We start from the raw sequence: 18,873 nt of genomic DNA, 5'->3' as shown, positions 1-18,873 counted from the left end.
ATTTAATTACTATTTTTAAATGTATATTTGTGATATACTAGACTAAGTGCTTTTACTGTTCTCCGTCAACAGGGTTTTAGTTTCTTATTGTATTGATCTACAATGTAATTATTACTTGTTCTCGACACGATATGGCTGCAATATTTCCGATGTGTCGATAAATATAAACTCACTCACTCACCCAATATGAGGTTTTGTAAGTAACCAGGATTTCGCACTAAAACGTTGAATGAAGCTTTGTGAGATAATATATTCGTTGTTTTTTTTCCGGATTACTTTTGTCCCGTCATAGAATCAGACACTTGGTGCATGGGAAGACTAAGAACTGAAACGTCAAAGAAAACTATTGAAAACATTGTTAAACATAACAAATACCATGTCGCTCATGTTGAATATGCTTAAATCGCAAATAAAATATTTGGTAATTGTCCTGTGATATGTATTTTTAACACTTGATCTTTCCAGTTTCATGAGAGAAACAATTGCATTCTTTTTCTTCGATAATCAAATAAATAAATAAATAAATAAATAAATAAATAAATAAATAAATAAATAAACAAAGAAAAAAGAACTGGAGTCTCTGCCAATCACAGATATAATTGTAAAACTAGTATGAAAATATGAAATAGCTCAACCATGAAAGACAATATCAATAATAAATGAGTGAGTTACAAATTTACAGTCGCAGTGGCTATATTTTAGCCATAAATGTTCAACTTAGAAACACGACGGTAAACCCAAGGTGCACATTGCATACACGTTCAATGTTTCCCTCACCAGTGGTGTAAGCTTGAGTTGATTAAGGATGAATTCATGACACCTGTGCAATACCCATCGGGGAAAAATATGGAGGCATATAAATTTACAATCCAAGAATGTGTCATCTGCAAATCGTCATATTGCCGTGTGGTCCCTCTAGTTTGTCCATTGTCCTCATGTTCTATTTGTTACCTGGTTGTGTGTGCATCTGATTTTTCAGCGTATTAAAGCTTCCGTGGTGCCCGGGCATGGGTGGTTGAGGTCAAGACGAAAGCATGGCCTAGAAGACACACAAGAGTCGATATCTGCGAAGGACAACTTCCGGTTTATGATCGGGCGATAAACGACTTTTACGTGCATACAGCGTAATAAGGTCCCATGTCAGCTATCAATATGCCAATATAAAACATTTAAATACCAGTTGTGTAAACTACACGTTCGCAATCACACTCGTAATATTACTTTCAGTGCTTTATTTTATTAAAATGTAAATCTTGCTGAAGAAATCACATTATCATTTGATTACTGTGTGAAACAGAAGGACCTACTGTTACATGTTCTATTAGCATATTCATATCAACTGTGCTTGTTTGTTTAACCCCTAAGAATCATGAATAGCTACCTTAATTTCATTTATTGTGTTTCGTGCCCCTTAATTAAGGCATCGACATCAGTGTCAATATATATGTTTTTTTATTTCTTAATCCTATGTTACAGCGTGCTATTATTCTCACAAACATACTGTATTAAAGCTTACACCGATATCTTGCAAACCAATTGGCATGCTATCTCATATGTTTCGTTGTGGTATTCGTGAACATACAGTTGTACACATAGTCTGTTAATTTGCAATAACCATTATTGCACTGCCGTCGGTGACATTTTGTAATTCATAAAGCCATAGAATATATGACGTGTGAGTATTTTGTCCTCTTACGATTTACCAGGTTGAAAATAAATTAAGTGAGTCAGTGAGAGGAATGTGGTTGTGTAGCAATACTCCATCAATATGACCGTGGGGGGACACCAGAAATGGGATTCACAAAAGTGAGTCTTTGGTGTGACGAGCGGACGCTTTAACAACTAGGCTACCCCATTGCCCCTAATCCGGACAAGACATATATGTCAAACTAACAGACAATACAGAAATAATTTACAGTAATATGATAAAATTAAGTACGTGTAAGTTTTCAAAATGCATACAAACCCCATAAAAAGGTTGTATTATAACAGTACAACTTCCAAGAGGGACACAAATTGAATTCAAGAACAGTGATCATGGCAATATATACATGATGGTAATATTCAACTCTTAGCCACAATTGTCCACCACACAAAACTGCTCTTCTTGTTGCATCTGATTCAGAGGTAGGTGATTCTGGAATAATTCTTAATAGATCTCTCCAGATCACCCATTCAAAATCTAGCACAAATTCAAATAGGTTTTACAGATGTAACAATGTTGCATATAACGTGAATTCATAACGTTTTGTAAAAGCAATATCGGAAAAGTAGATTTAACATTCGTTCAGAACAGCTGTATACTGAACGCCAAAAGAAACCTTACCGTCTAATCTTTATGAATTACTGCAAAACTATCAAAGATATGTGAAAAGGTATTAGGTTACAAAAATCCGAACAAAACCGCTTTTGCAAATTATTCTCAAATTCACGCATATTCAGGTCAAATACATATTTTTCAAAAGCATTAAATTGTCCTTTTTTCGACCAAACCGAAATATACCAATAACAGTGATTTAGATGTCCAAAAGAAATGTTGACATAGAATTCTGCTTCGAGACAAAGGTAAACAATTTAAGGTCACAACATTTTAACTATAAAACCAAAGCAACTGCTGTAGAGCGTATAACATTGTGTAAGATTCATTATTCCTATAAAATATAGGTGGAATATTGCTGAGAGTAGCGTAGAAATATACTCACTCATTCACTCATTCCTATTCCTCTTTTGGAACATTTTCCGCTGATTTGCATTAGTGAAAACAAGTAAAATGATATTGTGAAAGAGTGTTTAGGAACATCTAAAGTTACCTCTGTTAACATTTTGCTTTAAAGTAACTTTTCCCATTTTCTATTTACATTTAGCAATATCAGTCTCCAAACCGTGACAATATTGAAGCATTATTTGCATCCTTTTCATGTGTAGAATGATTCTGTAGGGTATTTACAGAGACTAAAATGCATGAAGTGATACACATTTAGGAGAAATGTGCCACGATTGACAGTTAAAGAGAGAACGAAAAAGCCCTTCTGATGGTGCAGATGGGTTCGACATACATACTTTATTTAGGATATATATCAAAGAAACTAGTGCTTGCTCCAAGGCGCTGGTATTTTTCCCTTGATCATTGGATGTCACTCTCAACGACACATCCTAATCTCAGTCTTAACTTCCTTAGCAGTATGCAACTCTTGCAACCTCCAGGCGCACTCAGTGTATTGTGGGTTTCTCGTGCAAACGGGGTACTGTTGCCAACGGACTCGGATGCCACCGTATCACATTTATGTCTTGTTCAGCGCTACAGAGAGACCGAGGTCACTGTGAACAGACCACAAAGTGGACGTCCACCCTATCACGGTTATGTTTTGTTCAGCGAGAGAGAGACTGGGGTCACTGTACACAGACCACAAAATGGACGTCCGCCCTATCACTGTTATGGGTACCCGTGAACGGCCACCTCCTCGTGGTGGGTGCTGGGTAACGCCAAGAGCCGTTCCAATCCCCGTGTGGACCCGGGTCAACTAGGTCCATAGCACCCCATTGCTGGTCGCAAGGAGCGACCGAATTGGGCAACCTGTTTGCCGTGGGCTGCGTCCCGTGTCGGTGGAGGACGGTAGTCTGGTGGTTGAGGGCAATAGGAGCCTGAACCGTGTTCCTGTTGCCCAACACACCACTTCGGCCCTTACTTCACCTAGACGGGTTGTAGAATCTGCCCGATTCTATCAATCGACTGGTCACGCCAAGCCCTGTGTATGGACTTGTAAGTCATTACACAAATGTAATTTGAAAATGTTTACTTTTGGACTTGGCAAATTTGTTTATATCAAATGTCAACGACCTTTCAATATGATGTTTTGAACTTTGCCTAGAGTCTTATGCCCAGAAGGCGGTGGCTCATGGGCCAATCTGGTAGAATTGTTAATCTTTTAATGTTTCTGCTGGAGTATATCATCCGGGTATCCTTGGTGCTGCAAGTTGGAGACCCACTTGTATTTAGCATTGTCCTTGTGATACTCCGTGGTGGGTGGGGAGCTCGGATGATGAACCATATAACCAACAAACATGGAATACCAAACCCCTTCCAAAAAAACAAAACGTCCACTGGATAATGAAGATGAGCAACGACCATTAAAATCTGTAGAACATTGGCCACGATTTTTAGTGCTTGAGACAGTTGACATAACACCTCTCAAACTTAACCCTTTTGCCATATCTAAGGATATTCAAGGTATAGCTGGTGAAGTTAAAAACGTCCGAAGATTACGATCAGGTTCTTTGCTGATAGAATGCAACAGGAAACAGCAATCTACCAACCTTATGTCAACAGTTTCATTTGTCGGCGTTCCTGTTTTAGTTACAGCACATAGAACGCTCAATACCAGTAAAGGTATTGTACGAGACAGGGATCAGTTGTTTGCTGATATGACCGAAGCTGACATAGTGTTTGAGATGAGAAATCAAGACGTTATGTTTGTTAAACGGTTCTCAACACGAAAGAACTCACAAACACAACCAACCAACACGTACTTTTTTTCATTTTCAACGCCGACTGCTCCGACATCAATCAAAGCAGGTTACAGCAATATCAAAGTTGACACCTTTATTCCAAACCCATTAAGGTGTTTCAAATGTCAAAGATTTGGCCATGGCGTCAATACATGCACAAGACCTGTCACATGTGCTCATTGCGGTGAACAAACTCATACAACGGAAGACTGTGACAATGATGCTAAAAAATGTACTAACTGTTCAGGTAGTCACCCATCATACTCTGAAGACTGTCTTGTCTGGAAACACCACATGAAAATAAATAGAATTAAATTTTCCAGAAACATCAGTTTTTCTGAAGCAAAGAAACTTGTTCAGTCTGAGGAAGGCACAACCCCTGAAATAACAACCAAAGTCACAACATTATCTGTTGACTGCCAGACAGACTTGACGTTCTTGAACTCTGAAGCGCCTCAAATATATTCAAATGAACAGTCAACTCAAACATCTGATTCACGCTCTGACATACAGACTCTTTCTCAAGGTCAATCATCATCTCTCACTCAGAAGAAGTCTCAGGCACAAAAAACACAAATATCTCAAAGAAATGTGAAACAAAGCAAATCAAGAACTGAAACTTCGAAAGGACAAAGTGGTAGGATTTCAAAGGGGTCAGATAATTCGATCCAGCTATTTAATAGGTTTGGATCTCTTGAAAGAATATGGATGTGGCTGAAACCATCCAGCCACGGGCGCAAAGCGTATCGCCCTCTAAAAAGGTACGGGGTAGATCCCCAGTCATACCTCCAAAAAGATAGATTCTCCAAACAATATTATACAGTGGAATTGCCGAGGACTGAAGACCAACTTTAACGACTTACTGCTATTGGTCCAGGACATTAGTCCATCAGCATTCTGTCTTCAAGAAACATATTTAAAGCAGACAGATAATTTCAGCCTGCGTCACTTCAATGCATATCATTCTTTTTCTCCTCCGGGTGATAGGGCCACGGGAGGATCATCCATCCTTGTGAGACATGATGTACTCCAAAGCCCTGTTATCCTTAAAACTAATCTTCAAGCTGTTGCAGTACGACTTACGTTGCATGTTACTTTTACTCTCTGCTCGCTATATATTCCACCATCTTCAGCTCTTCAGCAGGCTGATATTCAAACCCTTTACAATCAACTCCCGAAACCCTGTATTATTATGGGTGATTTTAATGGCCACAACCCACTCTGGGGTGGTACAACTATTAATACTAAAGGGAAAATACTGGAGGAGTTTATTACAAACAATGATTTATGCATATATAATGATTGTTCAAATACATATTTACACCCTGGCACAGGAACCTATTCAGCTCTTGATTTGTCACTTACTGATTCTGGTTTATTGAGTGAGTTTGAATGGTCAGTCTCCACGACGACCTTTGTGGAAGTGACCATTTCCCAACAATCTTAAAACCCCTGAACCCATCTGCTGTCCCTCCATCATCTAGATGGAATTTTAAAAAGGCCAACTGGAGTCTATATGAAACTCTCTGCATTGACAAACTTAAACCTGAACTTTTCATTGATGTTCCTGCTATTAAATGTTTTTCTGATAAACTGAACGACATAGCTGATCAGTGTATCCCAAAGTCCTCAGTAATTCCGCACATAAGAAAACCATGGTTTAATGTTGAATGCAAACAGGCTCGCAAGGCACGAAAAAAAGCTGAACATTATTTCCGTCGTCATCCTATGGTCCATAACTTGAACAAATGTAAAATCTTAAGCGCTAAAGCACGGCGTACTTTTCAACAAAATAAACGTCAGTCCTGGCAAAACTATGTATCTAAAATAAATTCACGCACGCCGATTTCTAAAGTATGGAATATGATCCAGAAAATCAAAGGTAAGGGCTCTAGATCTAGCATTCACCATCTCAAAGATGGAGACCAGTTATTAACTAATACATCTGATATTGCTAATAAACTTGGTGAAACATTGGCACAACATTCTTCTTCCACAAATTATGTACCTGAGTTCCAAAGGTATCAACAACAGCAAGAAAAGAAATCTATTAATTTCACTTCAGATAACGGGGAAGATTATAACGAGGTATTTTCAATTCATGAACTCCATACTGCTCTTGACCAGGCCCACGATACTGCTACAGGAGCTGATAACATACATTATCAACTTCTGAAGCACTTACCAGAATCTTGTTTAGAAACTCTTCTAAATATTTTTGATGATATTTGGACGTCAGGGAAATTTCCGTCATCATGGCGAGATGCTATAGTAGTCCCAATACCTACACCTGGACGTGACCATACCGATCCTTCAAATTATCGCCCAATTTCTCTCACAAGCTGCGTTTGCAAAACCATGGAACGCATGATAAACAATAGACTAGTTTGGTACTTAGAAACCAATAACCTCATAACAGATATTCAGTGTGGTTTTCGTAAAAACAGAAGTACCATTGATCACTTGGTGCGTTTGGAGTCTTTTGTCAAAAACGCTATAATTAATAAACTACATGCAGTGTCTATCTTTTTTGATTTAGAAAAAGCGTATGACACTACATGGAAATACGGCATTTTAAAAGATTTACATGACTTTGGATTGCGAGGCCGATTGCCTCAATTTATATCCAACTTTTTAAATGACAGGCAATTGCAAGTCCGGGTGGGTTCTACCCTGTCGGATCATTATAATCAGGATCAGGGTGTTCCACAAGGCAGTATTTTGTCTGTTACTTTATTTAGCGTTAAAATCAACAGTTTATCCACAGTTTTAAATGATTCGATGGACGGATCACTTTTTGTGGATGATTATAATATCTCTTGTCGTGGTAAAAATATGCATACTATTGAGAGGCAACTGCAGTTGTGTTTAAACAAGATTAATAAATGGTGTCTTGAGAACGGTTTCAGATTTTCTAAATCAAAAACTAATTGTATACATTTCTGTAGACGATATAAACCACATAAAGACCCTGAACTGTTTCTAAATGGCACTGCTATTAAAGTTGTAAAAGAGGCCAAGTTCTTGGGATTGATTTTTGACTCGCATTTAACGTTTCTCCCCCATATCAAATCCCTTAAAACTAAATGCTTGAAGGCGCTTGACCTGTTGAAAGTCATTTCTAATTGTAAGTGGGGAGGGGACCAAGCTACCCTCCTACACCTTTATCGAACGTTGGTCCGTTCGAAACATGATTACGGTTCCATCGTATACGATGGAGCCTGCAAAAGCAGCCTTACACTTCTTGATTCTGTACACCACCAAGGTTTAAGACTTTGTCTTGGGTCTTTCCGAACTTCACATGTTGACAGTCTTTACATTGAAGCCGACGAACCATCTCTTACACAACGTCGTTTAAAATTATCCTTACAATACATTACTAAATTATACTCTAATAATTCTAATCCTGCATATAACTGTGTGTTCAACCCACTTTATGAAGATTTGTATGACAAGAGGTCTTCTCTTGTTCCACCTTTAGGACACAGAATTAAACGCTTTCTTTCTTCGGCCGGCATTGAACTGGAAAACATAGCTCCCTCCCGTCTCCTTTCTTCTCCTCCTTGGCAATTGGTTAGGCCACAAGTCGACCTCACATTAACTTCTTTTAAAAAATCAGAAACTAATGAATTACAATATAAACAAGAATATAATCAACTAAAAACTAAATATAGCAATTACAAACCCTTATTTACAGATGGATCCAAGGACGGTGGCGCAGTGGCTTGTGCCACTGTCATTGGATCCAGAACAATATCATCTAGAATTCCAGATAACAGCTCTATTTTTACTGCAGAAGCAAACGCCATATTAACAGCTCTCAGATATATTCAAAGACACCCTAAACGTAAACAGTATATAATCTTTTCCGACTCTCTTTCTTGCCTTCAGGCTATTAAACATATTTCTTGTAAACATCCACTTTTAACTGAAATTATTGAATTGTATAATGATCTTGCTACTGGCCAATACGACATCGTCTTTTGCTGGTTACCCAGCCATGTAGGCATTTCAGGGAATACACTGGCTGATCTTGCTGCCAAGGCGGCACTCAACAAATCTGTGACTCCACTTCTTATTCCATATTCAGATTACAAAGCTACAATTAGATCTTATATCCGTGATCTATTGCAGAAGAAGTGGGACACTGAAGTAGGTATCAATAAATTACATGAAATAAAACCGTATATTGGTTACACCTACTTGGGTTGTCAGTCCAGATTTGAGGAGGTCATTATGCGACGATGTCGCATTGGCCATACGCGGTATACACATGAGTACTTGTTAAAAGGTGAGGATCCTCCGTTTTGTATCCCTTGTGATGAAAGAATCACAGTCAAGCATGTTTTGCTTGACTGTGTTGAATATTCCATCACAAGGGATAACTATTTTACATCACGAAGTATGAAGGATCTTTTTAGTAATGTTAGTTGTCATTTAATCATTGCGTTTTTAAAAGAATTAGATCTGTTTCAGGACTTGTAAACAGATAAACATTTTATGATTGGAAGTTGAATTAGCAGATAACATTGTTAGTGGCTGTATCCTCGAAAGGGGTTGAAGTACCGTAAAATTATTGTCCTCCTGAGAGGGTACGTAAGTCCCAAAACATTTGGAATCAGATTTAATCTTCCACATTTTTTAGCTGTAGTGTATGTGTCATTGTAATTTGTGGCTAATATTGCATACAGTCGCCAGCAGCTGAGGGATGGTGTAAATCCAGCTAGGGACCATGCAGGTAGCTGAGGTACTGTAAGTCCCCATGGCCCCTAGTATGGTGATCTACCCTTTGTTGTTGGCGATCTATGGCCTGTTTCTATATTGTACTGTCCAAATACTGATACTGATTATTTTTTAAGTTTCCACACTAGTTTTAAAAATAACTGTGATAGTCTAGTGGTTTTACTGTCCTTCGTCGACAGGTTCTTCATAATATGCATATATATCCTTTTTGTCACGTATGTTCTCATCACGATATGGCTGCAATATTGCCGATGTGACGTTAAATATCAACTCACTCACTCATATCACGGTTATGTCTTGTTTAGCGAGAGAGAGACTGGGGTCACTGTAGACAGACCACAAAATGGACGTCCGCCCTATCACGGTTATGTCTTGTTTAGAGAGAGAGAGACTGGGGTCATTGTAGATCTAGACAGACCACAAAATGGACGTCCGCCCTATCACGGTTATGTCTTGTTCAACGCTACAGAGGCACCCGTGAACGGCCTCGTGGTGGGTGCTGGGTAACGCTAAGAACTGTTCAAACCACCGTGTGGACCCGGGTCAACTAGATCCATAGCACCCCATTGCTGGTCGCAAGGAGCGACCGAATTGGGCAACCTGTTTGCCGTGGGCTGCGTCCCGTGTCGGTGGAGGACGGTAGTCCAGTGGTTGAGGGCAGTAGGAGCCTGAACCATGTTCCTGTTGCTCAACACACCACTTCGGCCCTTACTTCACCTAGACGGATGGTAGAATCGGCCCGATTCTATCAATCGGCTGGTCACGCCCATGCCTGTGTATGGACTTGTATGTCATTACACAAATTTAATTTGAAAAAGGTTTACTTTTGGGATTTTTAATATGATGTTTTGAACTTTGCCTGCAGTCTTATGCCCAGAGGCGGTGGCTCATGGGCCAATCTGGTGGATGTGTTATTTATAACTCTTCTGCTGGAGTATATCATCCGAGTATCCTTGGTGCTGCAAGTTGGAGACCCACTTGTTTTTAGCATTGTCCCTGTGATACTCCGTGGTGGGTGCGGAGCTCGAATGATGGACCTTAAAACACTAGCCATGGCTTACGAACTCCCTATCACCAAGAAAAAACGCCCTCTTGACACAGATCCTGATAATAATGAACTAAGACCGTCCGCATCTACTGACTATTGGCCACGTTGCATAGTACTTGAGGCCGTTGACAAGACAACCTTGAAGTTGAACCCTTTTGCTGTTTCAAAAGGCATACAAGGTATAGCAGGAGATGTTAAAACATTAGACGTTTGCGTTCAGGTTCTCTTCTCATCGAATGCAGTAAGAGACATCAGGCAACTAACCTCCTGTCAACTAAATGTTTTGTCGGCATTCCCGTATCAGTCTCTGCCCACTGAACGCTTAACAGCATCAAAGGCATAGTGAGAGACGGAGACCGCCTTTTTTTGCTGATATGCTGGATATTGATCTTGCCTCTGAAATGAAAGAACAAGGTGTGCTATATGTAAAACGTTTCACTACCCAGAAACACAATGACATCCAACAAACAAACACCTATTTGTTTTCTTTCTCTACTCCGACTGCTCGTAAATCGATAAAGGCTGGTTACTGTGATATCGAAGTGTAGACGTATATTCCAAATCCACTGAGATGTTTCAAGTGCCAAAAGTATGGGCATGGCGTAAATACTTGCACATTTTTTGTTGTGTGTGCTCACTGTGGTGACCATTCTTCTTTTTCAAAAGAATGTCCGATATGGAAGCAACAGATGGAGATAAAAAAAAAGAAATTCACTCAAAATATTAGCTTTTTCTGGAGCAAAACAACTTGTCCAGTGATCTGAATTAATAGAAACGTATGCTTAAAAAGCTAAGAAATCATCTGAGGCGACGAATACAGCAACCAGGTCAACTTCAGGCTGTCAAACAGATTTGACGTGGGTGAACACTGATGCCCCACAGACTTTTGCACTGGCAATATCTACCCAAACTGCTGAGCCACTTCCTGGCACGTCTCAAAGTCAACCAGAGTCAGATTGTGATCATAATGTGTCATCTCAGTCTACCACGAAGTCTCAGTTGTGTAACGTACAACAAATTACTAAAGGCAAAAGGAAACCTAAGTCTGATTTTTTTTCCCAAAAAAAGTGACAGAGTCCCAAAAGGGTCTGAAAATAAGATTACACTTTACAACAAATATGGATCACTTGAGGACATGGACGTGTCCGAAAATGTCCATTCTTGGGCACACAGCTTGTCGCCCATCAAAAAAGTGCGGGGTAGGTCCCCAATAAATCCCCCGAAAAGATAGTTTACCCCCACAATATTTACAGTGGAATTGCAGAGGACTAAGGCATAATTAAAATGAGTTACAGTTGTTGGTCCAGGATTGTACGCCGTCAGCAGTCTGTCTGCAGGAGACTTATTTAAAGCAGACAGATGCTTTGGAGCTACGTCATTTCAATGCTTATCATTGTTTCTCACCTTCGGGTGACTGAGCCACTGGAGGATCTTCATTCGTAGTCAAACAGAATGTTATCCATAGCCCAATTACACTCACTTCTAATCTTCAAGCAGTTGCTGTCCGACTCACTTTACATGTTACGCTCACATTATGCTCTTTGTATTTCTCACCGTCTACAGCTCTTTAGAAGACTGACCTTCAAACCCTATACGATCAACACCCCAAACCGTGTATTGTTATGGGAGACTTGAATGGCCACAACCCACTCTGGGGTGGTACAACTACTAATACTAAAGGTAAAGTATTGGAAAAGTTCTGTTCAGATAACGATTTGTGCTTATATAATGACGGTTCTAACACAAATTTACATCCTGGCTCTGGAACGTACTCAGCTCTTCATCTATCAATTACAGACCCTGAACTATTGGGTGAATTTGAATGGTCAGTCCATGATGACCTTTGTGGGAGTGGCCATTTTCCAACGGTCTTAACACCTGTGAACCCATCTGATACTACCCCATATTCAAGATGGAACTTTAGAAAAGCTAACTGGAACTTATATCAAACTTTGTGTTCTAAAAGACTTAAACCTGAACTTTCTCCAGATGTTCCTGATGCCATAAAGAATTTCTCTGATGAACTCAGTAATATAGCTGACGAGTGTATCCCTAAATCTTCTGCAGTTCCACATATACGAAAACCATGGTTTACCTATGAGGGCAAACGGAAGGCACGGAAGAAAGATGAACGATATTTTCGTCACCCTCCCAGGGTCCATAACTTGAATAATCTCAAGATTTTAAACATAAGGTACGGCGTACTTTCAAGCACATTAAGCGCCAATGTTTTCGCAGTTATGTGTTAAAAATAAACTCCCGAACACCGATATCAAAGGTATGGAATATGATCCAGAAATTAAAGGTAAGGGTTCTCAAACTAGCATTAAACATCTCAAAGCCGGAGACGAATTATTAACTAGTAAATCTGATATTGCAAATAAACTTGGAGAAACTTTAGCCAAACACTCTTCCTCGTCGAATTATGTACCTCAATTCCAATAATATGAAAAAAAACAACAGGAATTATTAAGACTACAACTAAACGTTTTCTATTCATGAACTTCTATTCATGTACTGCTCAGGAACAAGCTCATGATACTGTTACAGGAGCTGATAACGTACATTATCAGCTCCTGAAACACTTACCGGAGTCATGTTTAGAGACTCTCTTAAACATTTTTGATGATATTTGGACCTCTGGAAACTTTCCGTCTTCATGGCGTGATGCTATCGTTGTCTCTATCCCTAAACCTGGACGTGATCATTCCGATCCTTCGAACTATCGACCTATTTCCCTTACTAGCTGCGTTTGCAAAACCGTGGAGCGCATGATCAGTAATCGACTTGTTTGGTACATGGAGACCAATAACTTAATTACAGATATTCAATGTGGTTTCCGTAAAAACAGAAGTACCGTTGATCACTTAGAGCGATTAGAATCATTTGTTAAAACTCTCTAATTAATAAACAACATGCTGTGTCTATATTTTTTTATCTAGAAAAAGCATATGACACAACCTGGAAATATGGCATCTTAAAAGATTTACATGACTTTGGATTACGAGGTCGTTTACCTCAATCTGTATCCAACTTTTTAAATGACAGACAGTTTCAAGTCCGAGTGGGTTCTACCCTGTCTGATCATTACAATCAGGATCAGGGTGTTCCACAAGGCAGCATTTTGTCTGTCACCTTATTTACCATCACGATTAACAGTTTATCAAAGGCTTTAACCGATTCAGTTGATGGATCATTATTTGTGGATGATTTTAATATTTCTTGTCGTGGGAGAAACATGCCTATTATTAAACGCCAATTGCAGTTATGTTTAAACAAAATAGATAAATGGTGTCTTGAAAACGGCTTTCAATTTTGTAAGTCACAAACTAATTGCACACATTTTCCCCGTAAATATAAATCACATAAGGACCCAGAACTGTTTAAATTTCTTAATGGCACTGCCATCAAAGTTGTCAAGGAGGCCAAGTTCTTAGGTCTGATTTTCGACTCACATTTAACTTTTCTTCCACATATCAAATAACTAAAAACTAAATGCCTGAAGGCACTTGATTTATTGAAAGTCGTGTCTAATTCAAAGTGAGGAGATGATCAAGACTCCCTTCTACACCTATATAGATCACTTGTCCGTTCGAAGCTTGACTATGGCTCCATCGTATATGGTGCAGCCTGCAAAATCAACTTAATACTATTACATTCTGTCCATCATAAAGGTTTAAGACTTTGTCTAGGCTCCTTTCGAACTTCACCTGTTGACAGCCTGTATGTCGAGGCTGATGAACCATCTCTTGAGCAGCGACGCATAAAATTAGCTTACAGTATGTAACAAAATTGTACTCCAATGAGTCAAACTCTGCATAACTGTGTTTTCAATCCTCTGTATGAGGAGTTATACAATAAGAAATCATCTCTTGTTTAAGAATAAAACCACTTATTTCTTCTGCCGGCATATAGCCCATTCCCGTCTTCTTTCTTCTCCTCCCTGGCAGTTGGTTAGGCCCCAAGTGGACCTAACATTGACCACATTTAAAAAATCAGAAACTAATGAATTACAACATAAAGAAGAATATAATCAAATAAAACATAAATATAGCGATTATAAATCCTTATTTACAGATGGCTCCAAGGAGCGTGGCGCAGTGGCCTGTGCCACGGTCATTGGATCCAGAACAATATCTTACCAGCCTACAGTTCTCCTTTTACAGTTGAAGCTAACGCCATACTAACAGCTCTTAAATATATTCTAAGACACCCTAAACATAAACAGTATATAATCTATTCCGACTCTCTTTCTTGCCTTCAGGCTATTAAAATATTTCTGGTAAACATCCACTTTTAATTGACTGGCCAATACAACATCGTGTTTTGTTGGTTACCAAGCCACGTAGGCATTTCTGGTAACGCAATGGCCGATCTTGCTGACAAGGCAGCACTCAACAAATCTGTGACACCACTTCTTATTCCATACACTGATTACAAAGCTAGCATTAGAACATACATCCGTGATCTGATGCAGAAGAAGTGGGACACCCAAGTGGGTATTAATAAATTACATGAAATAAAACCGTATATTGGTTACACCTATTTGATCCAGATTTGAAGCGGTCATTTTACGACGATGTCGTATTGGCCATACACGATATACTCGTGCATACCTATTGAAAGGTGAAGATCCTCCGTTTTGTATCCCTTGTCATGAAAGAATCACATTCAAGCATATCCTGTTTGACTGTGTTGAGTATTCCATCACAAGGGATAATTATTTTAATTCCCGAACTATGAAGTATCTTTTTAATAACACAAGTTCTCATTTAATCATTGCATTTTTTGTATCCTCAAGGGGGGGTTGAAGTACTGTAATGCTATTGTCCTCTTGAGAGGGTACGTAAGTCCACAAACATTCAAAGTAAATTCTAAATTTCCAGGTCTTTAATCGCAGAATAAGTGTCTTTTTATTGTATGGCTAGATTTCCCAAATTGCTGACGGCTGAGGAGATGATGTAAATCCAGCTAGCGTCCATGCAGGTAGCAAAGGTACTGTAAGTCCCTATGGTCCCCAGTATGGTGATCTACCTTCAGTTGCGATCTATAGCCTGTTTTTATATTGTATTGTAGACATAGTAATATTAGTTTTATCTCTTCTTGCTAGTCTTAATGATAATTGTGACATTCTAGTTGTTTTACTGTCCTTCGTTGACAGGGTTTTTTTTATAGCAGACATATATTTATTTCCTTTCAATATTAAATGTTCTCGTCACGATATGGCTGAAATATTGCCGATACGACGATAAATCGTAACTCACTCACTCACTCAACGCTACAGAGACTGGCTTCACTGTAGACAGGCCACAAAGTGGACGTCCACCCTATCACGGTTATGTCTTGTTCAACGCTACAGAGAGACTGGGGTGACTGTAGACAGGCCACAAAATGGACTTCCACGCATCACAACCATAGTTGAAGATCAATAAGGAAGGAAGGAAGAAAGGAAGGTTTCACTAACAGAAGCTGTGGAAAAACATTAAGCACTAACTAATAGAAACTGCTACCAGCATAGCTTTATTAAATTTCTTCAATCGAATAATGAGTGAGTGAGTTAAGATTTTATGCCACATCGGCAAAAATATATCAGCCATATCGTGACTGAAATCATAATTTCCTAATAAATCATGGTAAATTATAAAGGCATGTCGGCGCAGGACAGTGAAAATAAGAAAATCACAGATATAAATGTAAAACTAGTATGAAAATCTGAAATAGCTTAACCATAAAAGACAATAATAAATGTGTGAGTTAAAATTTACAGTCGCATTGGCTATATTTTGGCCATAAACCTTCAACTTAGAAAGTAATCATAATACATATATATAAATTCTGTCGAGGAAGGACAGTTAAAAGAACTAGATTATGACACATATAAATAGGAAACTAGTAGTTAAATCTAAAACAAATCAACTAAAGTACACACTGCAATATAAATACAGGTTATAGATTGCCAACAAATGAGGACACTAGGGACCATGGGGACTTAGTTATAGGATATGAAACGAACTTCCACTTTCATATCAAGTTTATGTCCCAAGTGAAATAATTTTGGTTTGTTACGAGCTTTAGCGATGAGCAGGCGTCTCCGGCATCCTCGCTACAAGCTGGTGACAAACCAATATTATTTCACTTGGGACATAAACTTGATATGAAAGGGGAACGACTTTTGTGTCCTATTTATTAGCCACGTTAAAAAAATGAAAATATCGTTAAAAATAAAGCAAAATATAGTGCTTACCTATATGGAACCGCACATCGCGGATTAATACATCATAATGGTGATTGGAATGTCAACCGCTTCACTTCAGGAAAACGTACGATGCGTAAGGAAAATGTATTTCCTATAATGAATCACAAAAAGCAGCAAATTAAGTCGGAATCAAAAGTTAATTCTTTTCAATTGAGGATTTGGTTTCAAATGCAATAATGTAACTCATCAAAACGCTTGTGAAATGTAAACATTTTGAACTTGACTACGTGTCCTAAATCTTGCCTGAACGTCAGTCGACCATCACCGTTGGGCTAGTCGTCATGGTGAGAAGTGTTCACAAAGAAGATAATAGGGAACGTTTAATTAGGACAGGCACACAACAAAGATGAATGTGAATAACAGGGAACTGTATGTCTCAAATAGTTGAGCACAATGTTTTTCATCGGAGAACGAGTTACTGTAAGCAACACGGCAACGCTTTGCGCAGGATGCCAGTGACGCCTGCTCATCTCGGCTTGGAATACCCACTTGTCGAGATTCGATATTTTGTGTTGAAGACTCCACCGAAACTTGGGTCTGAAAACACTATTGTGTTCAGACTCTGAGAAGTGCTTTTAATCCCTACATAAGAAACCACGGGATGCATGGCAGTAGTAATACAACACACGTTTGTGTGGGAGGACGGGAGTGGATGCGGCTGACACAAGAGAAGCCGCTCATCTTTTGATGTTGTGTGTTACTGCACAGTCCTGACAACATACACGCAGAAGGTATTCATTCAATCTCCTGATTATATTCTCAACTCTTCCAACCAGATGTCCGTCAATTTTGACCAAATCAATAACTTTTACGGGCGACACCAGATGTGTTTACACTCACGAGAGACCTAGTAGACGTATTGGTTTACTTATTTAGATTGTTCTATTTAGGATTGAAACTAATGCCAGTAACCTTTCTAAATTAAATACTTTATATCAAATTAGAAGTGTTTTTGTTTTGCATGCTCTCAGAAGGTGTGAAAACTTCTAAGGGAAATTCATGAATGGGATGAGAGATCAACGTGGATAATAAAAAACTTTTGCTACCTGCATGGACACTAGCCGACAACGTGAATGCCCAGCGCGTGGCAGTCTTGATTAGCTTCCACGACCAGGTTAACTGTTAGTAAAAACAGATAATTATATCTAATGTGGAAGAATATATAAAATTTGGGGGCAAAACATACGCCTACTAATAACACTATTTGGTTAAAAGTATTCTGAATGTTGTGATAAGCTTTGAACCTTTTCAGTCTTGTACATTATACCCCAGGTGACGTGCGCGAGCACACTATTGGAACTGTTGCAACAGAAGATGAATATTTTGTGAAATTTAGTTCCTTTAGTTTCAGAAGGCTGACTTGAACTATTTATACACTATTCAGTCTGTCCTTGATGAAACTGATCTTCGTCTGGCAAACAAAAGTAGTCAACATTAAAACGACCAGCTTGTATGTATTTGTCGGGTAGTAAAATAGTGTATCTTTTCTTGTCGGGAAATACACGTACACTGTACAGTCACACTGAGTGTTTCTAAACTGAGTTAAAGACAAATATGTAAGTAGCATCAGCAATTAAATGTACATTTGGAAGGAGCCTGCCTCTGAAACATTGCCACTTTCAGAGCGCTAGTTATATGTCATAGGTCATAATATACTATATAATACGCTATAGCAGCAAACCTGAAATATTTTGTATTCTATTTTCATGTTGTAAGGGCTCACCATGAGTATATTCAACATATTTTCAACAGATGTGGACACTTGAAATCCACTTATTTGTAAATAGTTGTGAGCAGGTCATCACTTTTGTTTCGTCTTGCGATGTGCATGCGACATGTACAGTGACGCTGGCTGTTTAAACATGGTTTAGGCGATCGTGTGTGCATTGCAATGAACGCAAGCATACATACAAGTTCAAACCGAATGAAGATTCAACCAAAGGCGAGTGACTCACAAGTAAACGAGAGTGCATCAATGGTTGGATTTATGACGAACAATCCTTTGCAGCTTGACGGGCCCGTATTTGTAGTCCTTAGACAGTACCTAGTATTCGACCATTTACAAGACGCAGTTGTATCGTGCTCAGCCGTCATCTGTTAATGGGTTCAGGTATAACTCCGTTCCAAACATCCCTTTATAATTGCTTGTTTTAGATATGGGGATGTTCAATCCTGTTCAATCGAACATTTCAATCTTGCCATAGGTTTTGCGAGAATGGATTCTTTAGTACTTACTGTTTGTGACTTCCAGACATAGCAAAATCCAAGTCGAACAACGAATACTTCAATTAAGAATCCTAATACTTTTTTCCATTATTAG

At 38.9% G+C, this 18,873-nt stretch overlaps 1 protein-coding gene across 3 annotated transcripts in view; it reads left to right on the top strand.

The window, feature by feature from the left end:
• LOC137258089 (sodium- and chloride-dependent glycine transporter 2-like) overlaps positions 1-1,734 on the top strand; it is a 33,653-nt gene extending 31,919 nt beyond the window's left edge. Inside the window, exon 15 of one of the 3 annotated variants that reach the window (XM_067795645.1) lies at positions 980-1,734. In XM_067795645.1, the coding sequence (XP_067651746.1) occupies positions 980-1,102 (123 nt within the window). In that variant the 3' untranslated portion in view covers positions 1,103-1,734. The remainder of the gene's footprint in view (positions 1-979) is intronic. The other 2 variants (XM_067795646.1, XM_067795644.1) reach the window with 2 other exon arrangements.
• The last annotated feature ends 17,139 nt before the right edge of the window (positions 1,735-18,873 follow it).

The sequence above is a fragment of the Haliotis asinina genome, chromosome 12 (assembly GCF_037392515.1).
Source record: "Haliotis asinina isolate JCU_RB_2024 chromosome 12, JCU_Hal_asi_v2, whole genome shotgun sequence".
Lineage (NCBI taxonomy): Eukaryota > Metazoa > Mollusca > Gastropoda > Lepetellida > Haliotidae > Haliotis > Haliotis asinina.
Note: the sequence above shows the minus strand (reverse complement) of the source record. Positions and strands in the feature narration are given on the sequence as shown.